This window comes from Mixophyes fleayi, chromosome 6 (genome assembly GCF_038048845.1).
Source record: "Mixophyes fleayi isolate aMixFle1 chromosome 6, aMixFle1.hap1, whole genome shotgun sequence".
Taxonomy (NCBI): Eukaryota; Metazoa; Chordata; class Amphibia; order Anura; family Limnodynastidae; genus Mixophyes; species Mixophyes fleayi.
In genome coordinates, this window is record NC_134407.1 from 220,202,238 (window position 1) to 220,226,128 (window position 23,891).

Below are 23,891 nucleotides of genomic sequence, written 5' to 3' on the forward strand. Positions count from 1 at the left end.
ACACATGGACCAGCCAGTATCATAGGACAGGGAGCCTCATTAGCCAGTGACATTGTCCAACCACAATGCTCATACAGACACTGCCCTCACACACAAATGTTGGAACTTTGGTAGTAGAGTAGACATGGGCTAAATAAACACCACATCCTATCCATTGGTCTACACTACTCAAAGTTCACCAAGTGGGCATGTAGGTAGCAAAACAAAACAGTGAAGCAGCCTCTATATGTCCCTCAGATCAACATCAGGCAGCATAACCCCGAGGCCAGATTAATGCTACTAAATTTAGGCTGTAGACAAGCACTGAGAGGAAGGAGAGCAGCTTGACAGAGCAATACAGCATAGTAGCAACACAGAATGATGAGCAGAGGAGAGCATTTGGACTAAGTGGAAGACTGGAGTAGAGCACACACAGGCAACAGCAGAAAGTGGAAGAAAGCATAAGAGCATACAGAGACAGGATGAAGAGCAACAGTACAAAGCACCAACCACAGAGATATGAGGGCGCTATGATACAATGATGGGTGTGTGATTATAGTTTTGTGAGTGCAAGACGGTAGAGTTTGTGCGAAGTGTGTGTTGCAATGGGATGTAACCTGCTTTAATATTGCAGTATTACACATGCTGAGAATAAAGCATTCTGGAATTATTACACTTAAAGATAATGGGCAAAGTCACAAATACTACTGCACGGGGCGGATCATGGGTAATACCATCCATCTCATCACAGTGATCAGTGACTGAATCACTATGGTGACGTCTCTTGTACTGATGTATGAGAAATCACAAGAGAGTGTGAGGAAGAGACTGGTCAGATCTTTTGGCTGGTAGCACACACTGATATGATGTGAGGAGTTGAACAGTCTAATAGGGGCAGAAGGACAGACCAACTCGCTACTTTGCAAACCACCTAAGACTATTAAGGTGAGCCTCATTCCCATTTTCTCTCCTCCCCTCATCTCTTCACAAGACTCTATAAACACCAGAAGATAACCAAACCTATTGTTCTATGAATTGGATAAACATGGCACACACCCAAGAACATCAACCTACATGTCAGGCACTGTCCCTCTTCCGTGTTGGAACAGTCGCTTGTCAGTTGTTCTGCTTGCCGGGCAACCAGACGCAATGCTTCCAGCCCTCCCATCGGCTATTCCACGCATGCGCATCCCGTTACTAGGCAACGGGACGGTATTAGAAGCTCCGGCGGCACCCGTGACATCACGCCACCGGCGCTATCGATTGGTTCTGGGCACTATTTAAAGCTGTCTATGCCACAATGCTGGTTCCCGAGTATTTGGTTAGCGCCAGCTCCAGCATTCCAGTGTATTCATTGTGATCTCCAATGTATAACCTTGGCTGTTCCTAGACTATTCTCCTGTTTGCTCCTGTATTTGGCATTTTGGTATTGAATCCTGCTTGATTGACCACTCTTTCTGAAGCCCTCTTTGTGTACTGTGTTGCCCGAACGTTACTGGCCCGGCTCGCCTTGACCACTCATTCTGGGCACCCTGTGTATCTCTGCTGCCCGTGTGTTGCTGATCCGGCAAGACGGACAACCCTTTACCCTCTGTATATCGCTGGCAGCTCAGTGGAAGAACCACAACCTGCCTGTCTCCTGTAGCAAAACCCATACCTCCTTGCGGGGGTCCCTCGAGAAGACCGGCGGCACGTTAGACTCCGCACCTCCCACTAGAGCTATGCAAATGCTGGCAGGTGCATTCCAGTGTTACAAGAACTGTGACACCACCGAGTTAACAAGGGTAACGTCAAGATAAGCCAAATTCCAAAATGAGTACATCTACATGGCAACAGAATCACCACATCACCAAACCAACCTACACTGCACCATGGAAAACTCCAAGAAAAAACATGACTCCCCCACCTTTTTTATGGGTGTAGAACAAGTGATTGTGGTAGTGTCTGAACAAGGAGAATATGTCACTCTTTTCTGTAATAAGTGTTTATTACTCACCATTGCTGATATCTGTAGGGATTTCCTCCTCCTTACATTGCTGATCACCCCTCACATACACCTCTTCTTCTCCATCTATATTTTCTACCTTAATATCAGTCAGCTCTTCAACCTAAAAAATAAAAAAAAAACAATAAAATAACACTCTGATAATGTCATATTTAATTAATTGAGCTTAAATAGAATAAAATTAGTGTATTAGACATACACAGCTGCTCTACATGTCATATAGTGAAAAGTAATTTTGGTATATATTTCGAGATCATAAATTCCATCTACCTGACACTCCTGTGGGCTGCTGTTATTTTCCTCTGTACAATCCTGTGAATAAAGAGGACGGGGACATCTCTCTGGGGTATTTCTGTTACTAGATCCATCTGTAGAAGACACACAGTGACTGAATACATTGTTTAGGTTTGTTTGTGTGTGATTGTCAGATGTTGTGTGTACATTATCCTAAGCAACATATAACTTACATATAAGAAATTAAGAATGTATCTCTTATATATTCCAATCCTAAATTCATTGTAAAACAGTAAAAACAGGTACAAACAGGTTGGATCTATAAGAAATATCAACACCAGTAAGATCTTTATATGAGGGGATGAATGTCTACTGTCATCAAAAGGGTTAACACAAATGACTCATGCAAGCCCCCGTTTCGTAGATAAGATACATTCAATGATCCCTGCTAGTACAAAGATATGTCCAGCACAGAACTTAATTTAATTAGTTTCAGGGGGGAGAAAAGGGGGTGTGTATGCAGAGTTTTATTAGACAGCAAACACCCATGTAGTTTTAGCTTCAGATGGAATGGGAAAGCTGTGTCCAACAAATTATCCTGAATTCACAGAGTGCGGATTAAGCAACGGGACTCCTCAGATCAAGACATTTCTCAACAATGAAGTACTTATTCATTTTATATGCATCTTTTATAATACACATATGGATTATCTTTTAACAATTATTGACTGTCAATAAATGTAAACTCCCACCAGAATATAAGAGTTAATGTCCATCATTTTGGTACCAGAAGTGGGGTTCGGCAGTGCAATTAAAGACAGATAAAATCTACTACTGAAATTGTACTGCTTAGCATTTGTGCCGTGTTAGAGGTGGTTTACTTTGTATAAAATGTGTAAAGGTATTAGACTGTGGTAATTTGATTGGCGAGAATGTTTAAATGGAAAAAAACAATGAAAGAAAGTCAAAAGCGCTAGGAAATTTGCTGGCGCTATATAAATAAATGTTGATGTTGAAAAGAAAACGAGTCCACTCCCCTCCCTTCGTGGGTGTGTAGTTCAGGACACAGAGCACCCATTGTTCATAGGTGTAATAAATATATATAAATATGTTGCATCTGTACAATTGGCAGATCCCCACCATGCTGCTGTGCATTTAGATTTGCGTCATTATAATATCACTGAGTGAAAGGCTTCCGCAAACGTAGGGTGGATGTGTGTGCAAGTGCTACAAAATGAGATAGAGCGTAGAGAAAGTGTAGAAAAAGAGCTTTTACAAGTCACAGAGCAGCTAATTCTCCTCCGCACTTTCTCAAGAGATTTGGAAAAACATAAGGGAGAAGTTGAGGATCAGTTGTGAAAAGAAAACAGCAGCCGCAAAGAAGGCTAAAGGTGCGAGATGCTGCATGGGATATGGTGTTGTGTAGCCCGAAAGAGGTCACTGCATCGGTCAAATTTCGTCAGGTTCAGTTTTTTCTGCTGCACAGAGCGTATCTTACTCCTCTTCGGCTTTCTAAATTTAATAGGGGTCAGGTGGTTTTGTGTCCTAAGTGTGGGAGTGAGAAAGGGAACTTTTGGCATATGCTCTGAGAGGGTCCATTGGTTTCATGCTTTTGGGGAGAGGTGGAGGATTGTATTAAACGATTGGAGGTGGGAGTATCTGTCTTGACTCCAAAACTATGTATATTTGGTTTAGGCTTGAATAAAAACACCCATAGACTTATTAGACTGCTCATTAATACGTTACTTATGTTGGCAAAAGTGGTCATAGCTAGGAAGTGGATGGGACCTGAAGGCCCGACTTTGAGTAGCTGGATTGACCTTGTTAACGATACAGTCGGCCATGAGAGGTTCATGTATACCAGCAGGAACCTAGTGGATAAATATGAAAGAATATGGTACAGGTGGAGAATATCCCCATATGTTACAGAAGGATTGAGGGAGGTGGAGCTCTCCTAATGCAATGCTCGGGGCAGACATCCGGCTGCCTCCTTTATTAATAAGGTCAATGATTGTATTTTGTATTATTACTACTGTGTTATTATTTCATTGTATCTCGAAATTTTGGATAATGCGCATACCCTGGTTTGAAAATCTGAATATCAATGCATTTTGACTCTACTGTGTATGAATATTTGACACTGCCTGTATCACTGTGTGGGTTGTAGTTGTTGTTTTAGCCTATTGTTTTGGGCTTTTTTGCTGTTAAAAGTGTAGAAAAAAAAAAAAGTTAAAAAAATGCAATAAAATTTTACCTGATTTAAGAAAAAAAAAAAAAAGTGTGAGATGCTGACCCAGTATGGTACAGGGTCAGTGAGGGATACAGCGAGGGGACTGGAAGTTTATCATTGAGTGGTCAGAGTCAGACAGTGAATCTGTGGAGAATTATATCCCAAAGGAGGGAGGTGACACAAAGAACTGGTACAGATGGCGCTAGTGTGTCAGATACAGATCACAATTACTCACAGACAGGGATCAGGGCACAGCAGGGATTGGTGGAAGAAACACATAGTTATTCTGCTGGAGAACTCAGTGAGATTGGGGTTAAATATAAACAACATCCTAATGAGGGACTGCTGACATGGGTACTGAGACTGGGGTAGGGTGTGGGTTCCTCTGGTTTCAGAGAAGTCTGCTGGTAAGTAGCCTCAACTTGGAGATGGAGAAGAATTCACCAATATCCTCTGCCTGTTCTGGGCAGTAACATGGTGTTTCAAACCCTTAATAACTTTACTCATGATCCGACAAAATCCTGTTAAATATGTTGTAGTGTCAGGATAGGTGCAAATAACCTGTGATCTCACAGCTTCAAGATAAATCACACACCCATAACCCATTTTACATGTAATAACATAGGTGGTTGTAGCGCTAGTATACAGCTAGGATCAAATAACATTAAGAGAATGTGATCATTACTGAGAACCACATATATAAATATTATTACTACTATTAGTGTACAGGGAGGATCATGGATAATGTCACATAGGGTCTCATTCAGCTACTGAATCACTATGGTGACTTCCCTTGTACTGATATATAGGAATCACCAGAGAGTGTGGGGGGAGGAGACTGGTCAGATCTCTGGGCTGGTAGCTCACAATCATATGATGTGAGGAGAACAGAAGTCTAATAGGGGCTGATGGCTCCTGACTCCCCCACTGAGCAGATACTTGTTCCTCATTAGTTTGTACAGACAGAGGAGGATGTAGAATAAGAGATTGATGTAGTACTCACCTGTGCGGATATCTGTAGGGATTTCCTGTTGATCACCCCTCACATACGTCTCTTCTTCTCCCTTTATATCTTCTGCCTTAATATCAGCCAGGTTATCACCCTAAATTACCCACAGAGCAATAAAATACTACTTTAATAATTGTCTGATTACATTATTTGCGATTAACCAGAAGAATATCAGTGTATAACACACACACAGCTGTCCTACAGATCATATAGTGAAAAGTCACTTTGGTATTTGGAGAGACCTAAACCCTACCTACCTTATAGTCTTGTGGAATAATATGATTTTCCTCTGTACAATCCTGTGAAATAGGTGGACGGAGACATCTCTCTGGGGTATTTCTGTTACTGGATCCATCTGTAGGAGACACATTGTGACTGATTCATTGTTATTATGTGATTTATTGTGTGTATATAGGTAGCCCTCAAAACTGCTTTCTCCTATACAATAAATAATAGTCTCCTCTTACCCCATGACATGAGGGTCTGGTGATTCTCCATTATCACGTCCTTGTACAGAACCTTGTGTCCTTCTAAATACTTCCACTCCTGCATGGAGAAATAGAGAGTGATGTCCTCACACCTTATAGGACCCTGACACACACAATGATACAGTTATTGTATAATGTCCCATTCCTAGCAGTCATCTCTCCAGTCACCAGCTGAATGATCTTGCGGGTTAGTTGCAGGAGCCTCTGATAAAGGGGTGGGCAAACTGCAGCTCTATGAATTTAAAATTAAGGCACCTGGCCGGTTCTGTATTCTCTGTTGCCGGCAGAAATGCTCCAGGGCCGACAGCCATAGGCCTGATCGGCTCACTGATAGCAGCTGCGTCATGTGACCTCCTCTGCATAATGCAGGGAGGTCACATTATCACTGCTATCCAATCAGGGAAGGAGGAGGAGAGTGTGTAGTCCACTCTCCCTTCTTCCTCTGCATGGAATCTAGCGTCTGTGTGAGAGGTAAGGGGCATGTGAGAGGCTGAGGGGCATGTATGGAGAACGTGGTGATGCTGAGTGGCATGTATGGAGCACGTGATGAGGCTGAGTGGCATGTATGGGGCACGTGGTGATGCTGAGTGGCATGTATGGAGCACATGGTGCAGCTGAGTGGCCTGTATGGGGCATGTGGGGAGGCTGAGTGGCCTGTATGGGGCACGTGGTGAGGCTGAGTGGCCTATATGGAGCACATGGTGACGCTGAATGGTATGTATGGGGCACGTGGTGAGGCTGAGTGGTATGTATGGGGCATGTGGGGAGGTTGAGTGGCCTGTATGGGGCATGTGGGGAGCACAGTGGCCTAGTGGTTAGCACATCTGCCTCACAGCGCTGGGGTCATAAGTTCAATTCCCGACCATGGCCTTATCTGTGTGGAGTTTGTATGTTCTCCCTGTGTTTGCGTGGGTTTCCTCCGGGTGCTCCGGTTTCCTCCCACACTCCAAAAACATACTGGTAGATTAATTGGCTGCTATCAAAATTGACGCTAGTGTCTGTCTGATTGTCTCCCTCTCTGTCTGTGTGTGAGTATGTGTGTCTATATTAGGGAATTTAGACTGTAAACTCCAATGGGGCAGGGACTGATGTGTATGAGTTCTGCTGGACACAGCAGCAAGGTATGAGCTGAGTTGATCATTATTATTATGAACATTTTGACAATGTTGGATATCCTATTTATCACTTAGCGAGATATTATAAATTATTTTATATTTTCAAAATATCTGTGTGTGGTATGTACGCGCATGTTTATACTATGTACATTTAATGCACACATATATAAAAGATATAGTTGGCTCTTTGCCGTATCTATGGGTATTTCTTGGCTCTTATGCTCCTACTGGTTGGCCACCCCTATTCTGATCATTCTTTTTCTCATGTATCAGTAAGTGACACATGGAGATGGCTACTGAGTATCACACGCTCATCAGATGTCTTCTTCACTACTATGTACTCCTGTGTATTGAGGGATACATCAATAAAAAAAGTAAATAAAAACACCCATTCAGAGTTGATATTTTTATGGGTTAATTGTGCAATAAGTCAAATTTTTAAAAACAATGTCTTTCCTACATAAAACAGTTTCCTAGGAAAGTGGAGTGAATATCTGAGATGGGTGCAGCTCCTGCCACCAATCTGTGTCCTCTGTCTATGGCCGGCGCCCCCACAGATGGATCACCTGCTTTGGACAGATTAATGCAAACAGCGAGATGTTGTTGTGTTGGGAGCTGGTGGAAAACAGAGGACTCAGAGTAACTGATCCACTGAAGATGGCAGGAGCTGCAGGAGAGGTAAGTTGTAAGATTCTGATATAATGGTTTCTATTAATGATGTCACAGAATCTCTCACCTCTCCAGTCAGCAGGTAGATGATCTCTAGGGTGAGATTTAATATCCCATCACTTAAATGACTGATCGTCACCCCCTCCATTCCCATTACGATGGGGCCCCAAAAGACTCTGTTCCCGGCCCTCTGCTTTTCTGAATGAACCTCTTCTATAGGTGAACAAATTTACTAATTCGGCCTCCAGTACCACCTCTATCTCTCCTACCCTGAGCTTTCCCCTTCTGTCTCCCCCAAGGTGGCTACAGCACTTTTAAAGACATATTATCCCTTATATACAGACATACATATGAGGAAAGCATGAATTGGGCTATCTAGAGGATGTGCAAACCTGGGGGACTTAACCTTTATCTAAGCATGTCTGGAAGAGAAAAACAGAGGAGAGACAGACACACACACAGAAACAGATAGACCACAGTGACTGGCTGAGGGGGGAACCTCATCCATAAAAGAGATTTGTATCTGTGTGTGCAGCAACTAAAGTAAATGATAGAGATAAGCGGCCTAGCTGCCCACTGATTAGAGAGGGGCCAAGAGGTGAGTTGATGCCTCACTGATCACTATACACAGGTCACCAATAATCCACTGATCACTATACACAGGTCACCAATAATCCACTGATCACTATTCACAGGTCACCTATAATCCACTGATCACTATACACAGGTCACCAATAATCCCCTGATCACTATACACAGGTCACCAATAATCCACTGATCACTATACACAGGTCACCAATAATACCCTGATCACCATACACAGGTCACCAATAATCCACTGATCACTATACACAGGTCACCAATAATCCCCTGATCACTATACACAGGTCACCAATAATCCCCTGATCACTATACACAGGTCACTAATAATCCACTGATCACTATACACAGGTCACTAATAATCCACTGATCACTATACACAGGTCACTAATAATCCACTGATCACTATACACAGGTCACTAATAATCCACTGATCACTATACACAGGTCACCAATAATCCACTGATCAGTATACACAGGTCACCAATAATCCACTGATCAGTATACACAGGTCACACTGGTATCACTCTGTAGTTCCCAGATGGGGTATGATATCTTTAGCAACATTTTAGTGACAGTCTGCAAATCTTTCTTTCCCTGGGTCAGGTATCCCAATGCTATGCCCTTCATCTCACTCTGTGCCCTCCATCTCCACCTCTCACTCTGCCCCCTCTGTGTCCCGGGGGCAAGGAAGAGGAGAAAAAAAACAAAAAAAAATACTTACCAATCCGGAGGCGCCCGGGACCCAGCATCCTCCTCTCTTCTGCCGCTTGTCACTGACTGTCGGGCGTGATGTCATCACGCCCGACATTCAATGAGAAGCGAGGAAGGAGGATGCTGGGTCCCGGGCGTCGCCAGATTGGCAAGTTGTTTTTTTTTCCACCACCTGGCCGCAGCACCCCTGTGACAGCACCGCGGCCACGTCGCACACTTTGGGAACCGCGGCACTAGACCACAACTTTCACAATAACAAGCCCGTTACCAATGTGTTATCTGTTTTGGATTTAAAATGTCTTCATTCTTCTATAGGTGATGCACCTCAGAATACAGTAGTTTTCCCAGGATGGATAAGCTCCCACCTACTAGAACAGTACATATAGCCAAACAGTGTTTAAAATCCCCTGGTAGGTGTTAAAAAAAAAAAAAAAAAAAAAAAAAAAATCTATTTGAAATAGTACAAAGAGACACCACCGTGGATGTGCAGTCCTTAGTACAGTCTTAGGGGGGTATTCAATTGTTCCTCCGGGCACCGCCGGAACGAGCGCGTTAAAACTATTACCGTTTATACGGTAATTACTCGCTCAATTTCAGCTCGCAGCTCCCTGAGCAGCGAGCTGAAATTGAGCGAGTAAATTACCGTATGAACGGTAATTATGCGCAATATTACCATATAAACGGTAATAGTTTTAACGCGCTCGTTCCGGCGGCGCCCGGAGGAACAATTGAATACCCCCCTTAGTGTTGGTGGCCACAAAATCAGCAATTTTACCAAAACTTTTAACCCAACATTGCACAAAATATCTACTTATCCAACCCCACGTAACATAAAAATGAAACTAAGGGGGAAAAGGAAAGCAAACAGGACAGAAAAGGTTAATAAAGCAAAGAAAGGACTGTAGGGTACATTCCGGGAGAGTTGGCAAGTATGCTTTCACCACAGGCTTCAGGACTGAATGACTGTTTGCTGGAACCAGTGCGCTGCGTATGTATCGGCTGTACTTTGTTTTGTTTAATTGTAATTTGTTACATCTTGCCACTGAATCTCTTTTGTGCATTGGAACCACATTGATCGAAGCGGACAATATTTATTGATAGCGACCAAACATACAAAACAATGGTTTCACCAAAGTGCAAATGTACTCCTTTTATTTTCTTTGTATTATAATAACATGACACTAGAGCATGCTCCAACTGTGTAATAATAACAGAACACCATAGTCTGCTCCACATGTACTATAATAACAAGATACCAAAGTCTGCTGTAAATATATTATATCAGGACACCAGAACCTGCTGCACCTGTATTACACTAATTACACCTCAAACTGTGTTATAATAACAGGGCCCCAGTCAGCTCACACGTATTATACTCACAGGACACCAGAGGCTGCTCCCCCTGTATAATAATGTATAATAATAATAACATAATTACCTGGTGCGGACACAGCAGTCACCTCTCTGACTCCTCCTACTCTAAGGTCACCCGGAAGTTGCAACAGAAGAGAGAACACTTCCGGCCTGTGTGTACCAACAGAACTTCGCTACATGCGTTCCACATACCGAAAGTTAGGATCCGGGTGGACCGCACAGTCCGTTAGTCAGGTGGACCGCACAGTCAGGAAGTCGGTGGAACGCACAGTCAGGAAGTCAGGTGGACCGCACAGACCGGAAGTCGGTGGACCGCACAATCCTGAAGTCGGTGGACCGCATACCCCGGAAGTCGCATGGACCGCACATACAGGAAGTCGGTGGACCACACAGACCGGATGTCAGGTGGACCGCACATACAGGAAGTCGGTGGACCGCACAGTCAGGAAGTCGGTGGAACGCACAGACCGGATGTAACATCTTCCGGGTGAGAGGACGCAGTGACTGGCAGGTTATGTACCTACATAGATATAATGAGATATAACGATAAACATAACACAGGTAAAATAAAATAGGTGATGAATGAGGAGGATATAAGTATTATGAGGATTATACAGTAGGAATTACTGTGACTACCACAATATCTCTTAGATGCAGCTGCTGATTGTTACTTGGGACTAGGCTGCCTGTTACCTCCTGAGTGGAGGAGAGGAAAATTACTGTCACATATCTGTCAGTCATCAGCTGTAAGACATTACTTGTTCTGTACTGATATACGTCCTAAAGTACATTCACCTCTTCACTCTATCCTGAGGGATCAATGACATCCAAGTTATTTCCCTCTGATATAACAAGACCACACCACAATGGCTGCACCCAGTAACATTTATGGTCCCCCTCCCCCCGCACTGAGATACATAGGATGACACAGCTGGGTGCTGGAGGGGAGATGTCTCCCAGTAGAAGAGGGCAGGGAGAGAGAAGGGTGTCTGTGAGTGCCACATACTGGGGAGTGAGCAGTGACAGGATGTGATGGGGGCACATTGAGTGCTAGTGGGTGTAGTGAAGAAGGGTAGGGAATAATAGTACAAAATGAGGGCCAATGTGACAAGGTGCTCAGTACATACCGAGGGACGGAGAGGGCAGGGGGCATGTGAGACAAACGCTGGTGCACAAAGGGTGACTTGTGAGAAAAAACTGGTGGGCAGAGGGAATTGAGTTAAAAGCTGGTGGGAAGGGGGTAACTTTTGTGAGAAAAGCATGGGGAAGCATGTGATAGAAAAGCTAATGGACAGTGGGTGGCCCCACGCCTCTGAGCATGTAACTGTCTCCCCCTGAGTGCAGGACAATTACCCGGGGCACATGATACTGCAGCTCAGCGCTTGTAACAGTCGCCCACCCCTCCCCTCCTGTTAGCAGCGCATGGAATTCGTGCCTCCTGGAAAGTGTGCCAGTCCCTCTCCCAACACCAAACCTCCTCGTGGAACCCAGAGCATGATTCTCCCCATCGATTACCCAAACTGTCACATGGAATTCAACACTCCTCCCAAATCAAGAGACAAACACACTTTTCCTCCCATGACTGTTAAATATGTAAAGCAATCACACAGAATCTAATTCTGCATTACAGTTGCAAATAACAGGGGTTTCTGAGAGTTGTAGTCATGTAAGTGTGGGTGTTCAATGTGAGATAAAATGGCGTTAAGCAAGCAGCTATTTTATGACGTTTAAAATAAAATATGTTCTTAAATTATATGCTGATATAAATTGCTTTTAATGTTGTGTATGACAGTTTATTTTAAAGTTGAATTTAGTTTTAAAAATACAACATTTCTATTTCTCTTTTTATTCAATGTTTTACACGAAATGGCTTAAGCGCAAAATTAAGGCACTACATTGTAACCAGTCAACTTGCTTGTGGTTTGAATCTTTCTGTTTTGTAATCTGCCCACCTGTGAGTGCTGTTAAGACTAAGGGCTAGATTTACTAAGCTGCGGGTTTGAAAAAGTGGGGATGTTGCCTATAGCAACCAATCAGATTCTAGCTTTCATTTATTTAGTGCTTTCTACAAAATGACAGCTAGAATCTGATTGGTTGCTAAAGGCAACACCTCCACTTTTTCAAACCTGCAGTTTAGTAAATCTAGCCCAAAGAGCCTTATTCTTTTGCGGACATAAGTCTCGTTGCTTTCCGTAGCTTGCATGAAATTGCTCTGTGCATGCTCAGAAACGGACTTACGCCGGTGAATGCAATTGTATCTAATTCATGTCTGAACACAAGTGACACCTTCAACTGCTTAGGGTGGGGCAGGAAGGGACAGACGCACGTAGGCAATGTACAGAAAGGGGCCACCGGGGTTGAGTGTATACACATTTGTCCGATTCCGAGCATCTCTTAGGTTTGTGTTTTTCAGGCGTTTCACTTGCACCAGGTACAGGGCAGGTGTAAGTGCAGACTGATAGTGATGACTACATGTATGTATGGCAGGACATGTGTGTAAGAGAAACTATAAAAATATGTTTTATGTACAGTACGCAGTGAGAACATCCTGATTTATGTATTGTATGTAAAATAAAACTATATCAGAAAAATGTTTTTGTAAAATATATTTTTATTAATGATTATAGTATTAAGAGTTGTTAATTCGTTTTATAAAATAGGTTTTTTTGCATGTGTTGTGATGGGACCTTATATTGCACATATGCATGTGCCTATCCTGCACTGTGTTGTGTCTGTCTGCATACGGCAAGTACCGTATAGTCAGAGCTTACTTATACCCATATTCACATGGAAACGTTTCCTGAGAGCCGCTTGTATTCGAATATGGGCTCTCGTGCGTGCAAGTTAAGTGCGATATTTTAAAACGCAAATTGCTTTCACATTGTGTTCGAAGATGAATCAGGCCCTAAATGTATAAAATGTTTTTTTCTATATAATGTTCCTTTTGGGTCTTGACTACATCTTAGGTCCGTGTACACACTTATCAATATCACTTTTTTTAATTACATTCTCAAAACTCTTAAGACTCCCTTTCTTCAGGTGCAAGTTGCCCTATCATATGAGATAAACTGGTAATATTTTCTTATTATTTTCTACCTTTGGGATTTGCTTTTTTCCTAAATACTAGTGCCTACCTCTCAACATTTGCTGAATGCAGCTAGGCTCTTTACTTACTTTTAATGGATGGGGATCTCTAATGGAGGGCTTCAGTACAATGATGTATGGTAGGAGGATGGATCATATTCTAGCAGGTGTATGATTAGACAAGTAACTGCTTCTCCGGTCTATCCATGTGTCCTTTTCCCCACTAATATTAAGTATAGAATCCACTGGCATCAAGCAAAGGATGTAAGTACCAAGGGAGGATCCCTACTAATGCCCTAGTTTGGGGGTAATGGCAGGACCCTAAAATTTCCCAAAGGTGGAAAACTGAATCAAAAGTCAAGTTTAAACTTACACCTCCTCAGCTGCCTAGCAGTACTGTGCAGATGAATTATATCCAGTTATCCAAGTGAATTCTGGTTACTGAATGTCTCTGACGTCTCGATCTCCCAATATAAGGAATCATTGCTCCTACACCAGAACAATGCTGCAGCGGTTGTAATCCCGGTGCATTGGAGATCTACTGCTCCACTAAGTGTGCTAGACTGGTTTCGACGGATAGACCTCTATATGGATGATCTCTCTATTTCAAACCTAAAGCAATTCACTGACTTATGGCCATGTGATTTAGCTGGCTGGAATTCAAGGAGTCTCCCTCCTATATATCTGTCATTTCACATGCCTGACCCCATTTCACTTTCCTCACTTATTCTGTTTGGGCTTCTCCTGCAGGCTGACAGACAACTAACACACACCATACCTGTTATCTCTAACAGTATGCTCCTAGGTGACCCTGGAGACCCCTTCCCAACCCCCTCCTTTCCCTCCTCCCCCTCTTCTCCACTCTGTCTTCCCCCTCTCTCTTGCCTCTTCAATCTGTCTCCTTTAGTAATTATAGGTAGGGATGCTCAGGCTCGGCTTTTTGAAAAGCGAGTCTCCCCCGAACTTAGGCAATCTGAGATTTGCGCGTCCTCAGAACTGAAATTGAGGCAAAATGTAATCGGCATGTTGACGGATTTCACAAATTTTGGATTCTATAAGTACCTCCCTCCATGGAGATCTGGCGCCATTTCACAGATGGACACAAAAGGGGTAGCATCGTTCTTGGTAGTCTCCAGTGCAATTGGTCAGCGTCATTGCTCAAACAGAAACAGGCGGGGTGACAGTGTTTTTGTCACTCTCCAGTGACATTGCTCTGTGCCATAGCTCACACAGATACAGGAGGGGTGACATTGCTTAGTGCCATTGCTAACACAGAAATAGGTGTGGCGGTGTTCTTGTCACTTTCCAGTCTCCAGTGACATTGCTAACACAGAAACAGGGGTGGAAGTGTTCTTGTCACTATCCAGTCTCCAGTGACATTGTTCAGTGCCATTGCTAACACAGAAACAGGGGTGGCAGTGTTCTTGTCACTTTCCAATCTCCAGTGACATTGCTAAGTGCCACTGCTAACACAGAGACAGGGGTGATAGTGTTTTTGTCACTATCCAGTCTCCAGTGACATTGCTCAGTGCCATTGCTAACACAGAAACATGGTAGTGTTCTTGTCACTATCCAGTCTCTATTGACATTGCTCACTGCCATTGCTACCACAGAAATAGGGGTGACAGTGTTCTTGTCACTTTCCAGTCTCTAGTCACATTGCTCTGTGCCATCGATATGGATTCAGATCAGTCCACAGAAGGGCAGGAGCACCAAGCAGCTGCTGGCACCAGTCATTATGATACTAGTGTTTCCTCCGGGTGCTCCGGTTTCCTCCCACACTCCAAAAACATACTAGTAGGTTAATTGGCTGCTATCAAAATTGACCCCAGTCTCTCTCTGTCTGTCTGTCTGTCTGTCTGTGTGTGTGTGTATGTTAGGGAATTTAGACTGTAAGCTCCAATGGGGCAGGGACTGATGTGAATGAGTTCTCTGTACAGAGCTGCGGAATCAGTGGCGCTATATAAATAAATTGTGATGATGATGATACTAGTCTCTCTATGTCATCTGCTAAAGCCTATGTTCAAGTTCATAGTGGTTTTAAGTCAGGGAAACACCTCAAAGAAGGGAATGTTAACTGTAGAAAAACAAATTCTCAACATGTCATTCTACACACGCAGTGGTAAGGAAAGAATCAGTGCTTGGCTTTTCTGTATGAGTGTTAGTTCTGCAACTGTCAGTGCGGCATCTTCTTGTAAGGTCTATCATGACAATGCAAGACCTTGTCATTCTGAGTCAAAAAGAGCTGCCCAAATACATTTATGTGTAAAAGCCGAGCTGGAAAAAAACAGTAAGGCAGTAGAAAAACTGTATGTTCAGAAATGACACAAGTCCCCGAGGAGAGTCTATCCACAAGTGCTATATCTAAGCCTGACCTTTCTGATACTGTACTCCTAAAGAAGCCTTCTTTGCACATTTCTTTAAATGTGCGGATGTACAGCCCAAGTGTAGCTGGTGATACACAAGCTGAGGATGCCACTTTAGATTTGCAACAGGATGAGGAGGATTTTTGTGTAGCTGACAACGGCGCTAATGAGGATGTTGATGATGATGATGATGATGTTGTTTGTGTAAGTCCTGCACCAGTGGAAGCAGTTCTTGCCAGTGATAAGAAGAAGGCCATTGTCATGCCTGGGCATAAGACCGAAAAATCCACCTCTTATGTTTGGAATTATTTTTACCCAAATGCTGGCAACAGTTGTGTAGCCATTTGTAGCGTTTGTAAAGCCACAGTCAGTATAGGACCTTAACCATCTAGGAACCTCATCCATGTTACGCCATTTGAAGAGAGTTCATTTGAAGCTTTCGGAATAATCAGAAAGTTATGCTAAAAAAATAACAACAAGCAGTCCAGCATCAGCTATCTCTTTTCTCTCTGCTAGATCCCGGGACCTACAATCTATACCGACAACACCATCCTCATCAAAACCCTCACTAATGATCAGAGTTAGTCCTGCATCCAAGTCGCTAAGCCCAGATGACTCCTCCCCTATTCAGGATTCCTCTAAAGAATTCTTGAGCATTAGGCCCGCTGCTGCTGAGGCTGGATCTTCCTCCCAGAAGCAGACCAAGAATAAGGCTCTAGTAGTTTACAACAATTGACTGTTGAACAACCCTTTACAAGAGGAAGCAAGTATGACAGCTGTCACCCAGTCGCAAAGCGGATCACAGACACCAATGCGACTATGCTAGTATTAGATCTGCATTCAATATCCACAATTAATGAAGCTGGTTTTAGACAGTTAATTGAGGTCTTGTGTCCCGGTACCAAATTCTATTGCGACACCATTTTACTAGAAAAGCAATTACCCACCTCTAACAAGGTTCAAAAAAATTTAATTATTGGGCTACAGAATGCCATTCTACTCACTGTACACTTAACCACAGATATGTGGACAAGCAAAACAGGGAAAACTAAAGATTATATGACTGTGACAGCCCACTGGGTTGGTGAATCACCTTCAGCAGTAGGAACAGCAGCAACATCTACCAAACAACGCCAGATTTTTCAGAGGCAGGCTACTCTGTGTATCACCAGCTTCACTAAGAGGCATACTGCTGAGAACATGTTAGTAAATCTAAGCGATGTTAATGCAACCTGGCTTATCTCTCTTGGATTCCCCTCAGGATATATAATTTCTGATAATGACCAATATTGTGAGAGCATTACAGCTGGGTGAATTCCATCACAGTCCCTGTTTTGCTCACACATTCAACCTGGTGGTATAGAGGTTTGTAAAACATGACAGGGATGTGCAGGAGATGCTGTCTGTGCCTGAAAAATTTTGGGACATTTCCGGCATGCTGCAACAACAGCATGTAGAAGATTGCAGCAGCTACAAGAACAATTTAATTTGCTCTGCCACCAACTGAAGCAAGAGGTGGTAACAAGGTGGAGTTCCACCCTTTATATGCTTCTGAGGATGGAGAAACAACGAAAAGCCATCCACACTTACTCGACAAGCCATGACATTGGGAAAGGATGGGGAATGTATTTTAGTCCAGTGCAGTGCAGAATACTTTCTGTGTTGTGCAAGGTGCTGAAACCATTCAAACTAGTCACCTGTGCAGTGAGTTTAGACACTGCTAGCTTGAGCCAAGTGATTCCCTTAAGTAGACTTTTGGAAAGGCAGTTGAGAAATTGAAGGAGGAGATGAAACAAAGCAATTATGCCAAGTATGTCAGACTTTTAGATCAAGTACTTTATTCGCTTCACCAGGATCCAAGAGTTCTCAACATCTTGAAATCGGATCACTTCATTTTGCTTGATCCTAGGTTTAAGAGCTATGTCTTCTCTTTATTTCCAACTAACCCAGATCTCAAGAGATGCAATGAGCTCCTGGTGAGCAAATTGACAGCGAAAGTGGTACGTGACACAACGGTGTTTCCTCCTTCAGTTTCTCAGGCTACTGCTGGTAGGAAAAAAATAAGCTGTTCCAAGAGACCCAGGGATGATGTAGAGGAGTCAGCACAACATTTTGACATCTGGGGCTAGATTTACTAAGCTACGGGTTTGAAAAAGTGGGGATGTTGCCTATAGCAACCAATCAGATTCTAGCTGTCATTTTGTAGAAAGTACTAAATAAAAGCTAGAATCTGATTGGTTGCTATAGGCAACATCCCCACTTTTTCAAACCCGTAGCTTCGTAAATATACCCCCTGGTCTGGTCTAAAAGAATTGCCCAAAAATCATGACACCTCTGTCATAACTCCACCTGATCCTACTATCAACATCCAAAAAATGATGGAGGATTATATTAACAGCAGCATACAAATTGACAAGTCAGTCAATCCCTTTACAAACTGGGAGGAAAAAAAGGGCAATTTGGAGACCCATGGACAAACCCGCTTTGTAATACCTAAGCTGCCCACCCTCCAGTGTGTACTCAGAAGGAGTTTTCAGCAGAGCCGGGAACCTTGTCAGTGATCAGCATAGGAGACTACTTCCTAAAAATTTGGAAAAGGTGATGTTCATCAAAATGAACTATATATCCCAAGGGGAAGGCCTTTACCAGCAATTACATCAAAGTACAGACACTTTTGTAAAGGTGGATTTCAGCGGGGATGAATTAATATTGTGTGAGGATGATGTACACACTGATGAGGATGAAGCTGAGGATGATGACAACATCTTCCCACTGTACAGTTCATTGACAGCACTGTTAGCTTACCTGCCTTAAGCCCATTGTTAGCTTGTTTAGTGGGGGCCCAAACAAACCAAACACTTCAGCCACAAAAGTGGCAGTCCTTGTCGCTGATGTGGTTGGTTTGTTAAACTGTACATGTCCTTTATAACATATTTCCAAGGACAATTCCATCTTACACTGTTTGACAGTTTGGCCTTGGTCTATCAGTTTGTGTAACAGTCAACAATTCAGGTGTCAACAGTATCATTAGGTCACAAATTCACATGGTGGACAGTGTGATTAGGTAGACTATTCAAATGTGGACAGTGCTATAATAGGGATAGGGACAGGGATATGGACAGAGATAGAGATAGTGACAGGATAGAGTTAGGGCTAATACTGTCTACATTTGAATTATCAACCTAATAAATACTGTATAAATACTGTCTACATTTCAATTGTTGTCCTAATAATACTGTCAATGTGATTATATTGTTGTCTTTATAACCTTGTCTAGTCTGCTGCCCATCAATCATATTATGTAAATCAAACATAAGGGTGGGTGGGAGGTTCTAAGGACAATTTCATCTCGCACCACTTTTCTTTCCTAACACTGTTTTGTGGCACTGACAATGTTTCCTAGATATGATATAAACTGATCATATCTAGGATGCCCTCCTGTCTCCATACCTGTTCTTCCGCTCCGTCTTTACTGCATATGACTGGCCGGAGTTTCTGAAGTATTGGTACTTTTTGTTCATTGTTCTGTATGGTTTCACCCTGTATAGTCTACTGTTAGTACTGTGTGCGGCGCTGCGGATACCTTGTGGCGCCTAACAAATAAATGATAATAATGTGTGTTTGAGCCGTTGCTCTAACCAGCCAGCTCGCTGCAGTCTTACAGTTCCTTGACAACACTGTTAGCTTAGCTGCCTTAAGCCCATTGTTAGCTTGTTTTGTGGGGGCCGAAACATACCAAGAACTTCAGCCACAAAACTGGCAGTCCTTCTCACTGAACTGCTTGGTTTGTTAAACTGTGTATGTCTAACATAAGGGTGGGTGGGAGGGCCCAAGGACAATTCCATCTTGCACCAGTTCTTTTTCCTGACACTGCTGTGTTGCACTTACAATGTTTCCTAGATGTGATATAAACTGCTGTGTGTTTGAGCCGTTGTTCTAACCAGCCAGCTCGCTGCAGTCTTACAGTTCCTTGACAGCACTGTTAGCTTAGCTGCCTTAAGCCCATTGTTAGCTTGTTTTGTGGGGGCCCAAACAAACCAAGCACTTCAGCCACAAAAGTGCCACTCCTTGTCACTGAACTGCTTGGCTTGTTAAACTGTACCTGCTACCCCTCCTGCTTCTGTGTGAGTTTGTTAAACCTTTTTTTTTTTTTTGGAAAAGAAACAACTTTAATTCTAACATTTAAGTAACGTTTGTAAGCTTTGTCGAAGTCGGCAAATTGGATAAAGTCATTTCAATTAATATCTAGCAAACTTGGTTGTCTTTGAAATTATGCGTAGAGCACGCTACGGCGTGGAGAAGCGTATCCAGCCACAACACGTGGCAATAACAGGTTTTACACTTTTACATACATTCACACGAACATACACATTTGTAATTAGTAATTGTAGTTGCAACACATAGTTATTAATGTCGAAATGTAGCAGTATTTATGTTTAATATTATAAGTTATATACATGTTGGTGAAATCAAAGGTTCAGGTTGCAGGAAATATGTCGAGTTTAGTATAATTTTAATCCCCTATTCATCCAAAGTTGTCTGTTCATTCGCATACTCTAGTTAGCGATGTTAGGGAATAAATGTTTAAAATGATGCTGCCTGTATAATGTAAATAGACTAATTTAAACTGGATTCTTGGTGGGAAAATCGTAGTGCATCCCCTGGAGAGCTGACCCCCACCTTTGGATATTTTGGTTTGAACTGGCCTATGACTGGCAGTACACTGGACCTTCCTGAAGCCTGGACCAATAGAAGCAAGCCACATCATCTGCATTGTTTTACTGTATTCACTGACTGCATATAAGCAGGGGCTCTGGACCTAGTGACCAGTCTTCTTGACCACAGCCTTCAGACCTGAATGACTGTACACTGGATCCAGGGCGCCTGCGACAAGTAACAGCTGTACTTAACTTATTTTATTCTGACTTGTTATTCTGCTTCTTTTGGCTATTAAATCACATTGTGCTTTGGAACCACAAATGGGCAATCGACAATCGTTATTGGATAGCAACTAGACGTGCATAACAGCTTTAAGCCGGAAATAACATTAAATGATGACACACTACTTTAGTGAAGGTCAATCAAACAAATTACAAATAATTCTTAACAAATGGCAACAATGCTTCAGAAAACAATTTTTTTTATGCTTGAGATCTGCAGGTTTTTCAGATGATATACCACAACAATTTATATTATATTTGAAGGATGACTCCACCGTATAGCAAAGTCATCATCAACCAAAACTTAAGTACCACTGACCCTAAGGGTGCCCTGTTTATTTAAAATGGCATAACTCTGATAAGAGACTCTATTAGATTGAATTCCTTTTAAAGGTACAAATGTTCAAAAACTTTTGTTTATATAGAGTGAGATGCAGATGTTTTTTCAATCTGTACCTCTTGAGCTTTATTGCAGACTGCAAATGTAATAGTCAGTAAACTCGACATGAAAGTACATGGACACCATCACAAATAGTCCACCTTTTACAGGAATATCTTACTTAAAATAATTGCAACAACATATATTTCAGTAGTTGTAGAGCAGGACTTAACAAGAAACAACAGTTTTGCTCTCCTGAAATGTGTTGTCATAACTAAAATACAGTAAGGTCAGTATTAAATAGTGCCCATTTTAACAATCAAATGAGAAAATTGATCCCACTGTTCATTGTCATATGTAAGTGTACACGTAATATAAAGCAAAATGCAGTATCCCAACAAATAAAAGGTTTTAGTGGTTCATGTGTCTGTGTAGAGAAACCTGTATAAGAATCCTAATCACAGCAATGGTCAATTTAACATGACATACAATAAAGGAAAAGAATAAACAGTTTGATACTCAAAATTGAATCTACATGCGTTGGCAATACCCAACATCTTAAAAATCCACTTTATTCCTTGTAACAACTTATACGCAGTACCAGGGATTTGCAAATTAATTCTGGCCAATTATAGTAACAAACTAGAGAGCACAACATAACATTGGTCAAGCAGTTCACATGCATGTTGCTTTCTTGGAGCATAAAGGTAGTAAAGGCGATTGGCAAGTGACAGATATGGTTCTCTGTGGATACTTTGGCCCACCGAAAACGCTAATTTATGGGCATACTGGCACGGTGCAGGCACTCGGATAACTCCACAGACAGTTCCATCTTGCACCACTTTTCTTTTCTGACACAGCTGTGTGTCAATGTGTCCTAGATGTGCTAGGAACTACTGTGTGTTTGTGTTGTCGCTCTGTCGCTTTATATCCAGCAAGGTCGCTGCAGTCTTTGGCCAGAACTGTATGAAAATCATATTGTGACCTGTCAGGTGGTTAAAATTTACTGGAAATAACTGGAAATGAATGTTATTGAGGTTAATAATAATAATGTAAGAACAAGAAAATAGTCAAATTATGTCATTTTAGCAATTTTTAAAAAAAATACAGATCCAAAACCAAATCACGTGAGGGCGGTTTCGCCAAAACCAATACCAAAACACGAGGTTACTACAGATCCAAAACCAAAACACGGGGGTCAGTGAACATATCTAACTATAGGTAGTGAAATTGTGAGAGTCATGTTACATTTTTATATAATTCTGATTGTTATGATGTACTGGTCACATAAGCTTGTTATCGCCTCAACAAAGAAAGATTACACACAAAAGCATAAAAGAGCACAGAAAACAAGCGTATTTCAACCATATGCAGAGATGCGTCTGCCTCTGCACCATATGCATCTGTTATAAGTCATCATCATCAGTTAGTATTTCCACCTGCCCTCTATACCCCTAACAAACTTATATGCAGGTTTCGGCAGGTCTGCATAAGCCACATTTTTGTAAACACGCCTTTACTGTAACCCGGCCAATGTTAGATCACTGACATATTGGACCTAAGTTGTACATATAATTTACATATAACTTACATAACATACAAAATAGGACTAACAGTCAGGATCTGCCTCGTTTCCTCTGCAGCATCGTGTCAGGATGCTGCTTCATCTCAGCAGTTCCTGCCTCTGGGATTGGATTCATCATCATCATCATCATCATCACCATTTATTTATATAGTGCCACTTATTCCGCAGAGCTGTACAGAGAACTCACTCACGTCAGTCCCTGCCCCATTGGGGCTTACAGTCTAAATTCCCTAACACACACACAGACTAGGGACAGTGGGGTCCTCCGGGGATTTCCCCGGTGTCCCGGTGGGCAAGTCCGACACTGCAGAGTTATATACAAGGTAGATGTTACAGTGGGTTTTATATCCTGTTTATCAGAAGATCTTAGAACCAGAGAGTTGTAGTACATGTAAAGCATATGTATATTTTTTTATTTTTGTAGGATTATGAGGTATCAGTAGTAAAGGTGTGGATTCTGCTAGCTGACAAACACACTAAAAGACAGAGGCGAATTTATACCTATAGAGCATTTGTTATATTTTGAAAGATGTTGACACTCGCCTTATTTTCTCTTCCTCTACAGGTGGAAGATTACTGGACTTGTATGGTGTGGCCAGGTCTATGATTGCATGCGGTGGTCATCTTTAAATGTCCTCCAGCGCCGGGAGGGTTATTACCTGACGCCAGAGTGGGTAAAACACCGCCGCTATATGCTTAAGTTATTGATGTAAAGTATGTTTAATTAACTGAAAAAGTATTTTACAATCTGCGCAGCTGCACTGGGAGAGTATTGCTCGTGCCATAGCAATGAAGGGGTTAAAGAGTGTGAAAAATATGTTAAATAAATTAATGATTATATATATATTTAATGTACAGGCGCTGCAGCACGGAAAGGGCTATGCGTCGGGAGTGTAACTGTGCAGTTGTAATGTAAAAAATGTATTTATGTGTGTTAGGGTTAACGGCTACCAAGATAAACTTTTCGAACAGAGGTTATCGAGGTCTTCACCTTTAGCAGCCGCCTTTCCCATAGAGCTTTATGTGCTCACAGGTACTTGGATGCCCCCAGGTCTTAAGCACGACTTAGTAAAAGTTTACCTATGGCTGCTGTAGCGCAGCTGGAACAGGAGGCGGTAGC

The 23,891-nt window shown here is 42.3% G+C and overlaps 2 protein-coding genes across 2 annotated transcripts in view; both read right to left on the reverse strand.

Moving 5' to 3' along the window:
• The window catches only part of LOC142159849 (uncharacterized), a 408,399-nt gene extending 406,385 nt beyond the window's left edge, over window positions 1–2,014 (reverse strand). The window contains exon 1 of the mRNA XM_075214654.1: window positions 1,976–2,014. The gene's annotated coding sequence lies outside the window, so the exon portion shown is untranslated. The remainder of the gene's footprint in view (window positions 1–1,975) is intronic.
• LOC142095498 (uncharacterized) overlaps window positions 1–23,891 on the reverse strand; it is a 101,629-nt gene that overhangs the window by 46,661 nt on the left and 31,077 nt on the right. Inside the window, 5 exon segments of the mRNA XM_075178443.1 lie at window positions 1,976–2,087; window positions 2,255–2,352; window positions 5,452–5,551; window positions 5,715–5,832; window positions 10,716–10,937. Of these exon segments, the coding sequence (XP_075034544.1) occupies window positions 1,976–2,087; window positions 2,255–2,352; window positions 5,452–5,551; window positions 5,715–5,832; window positions 10,716–10,937 (650 nt within the window).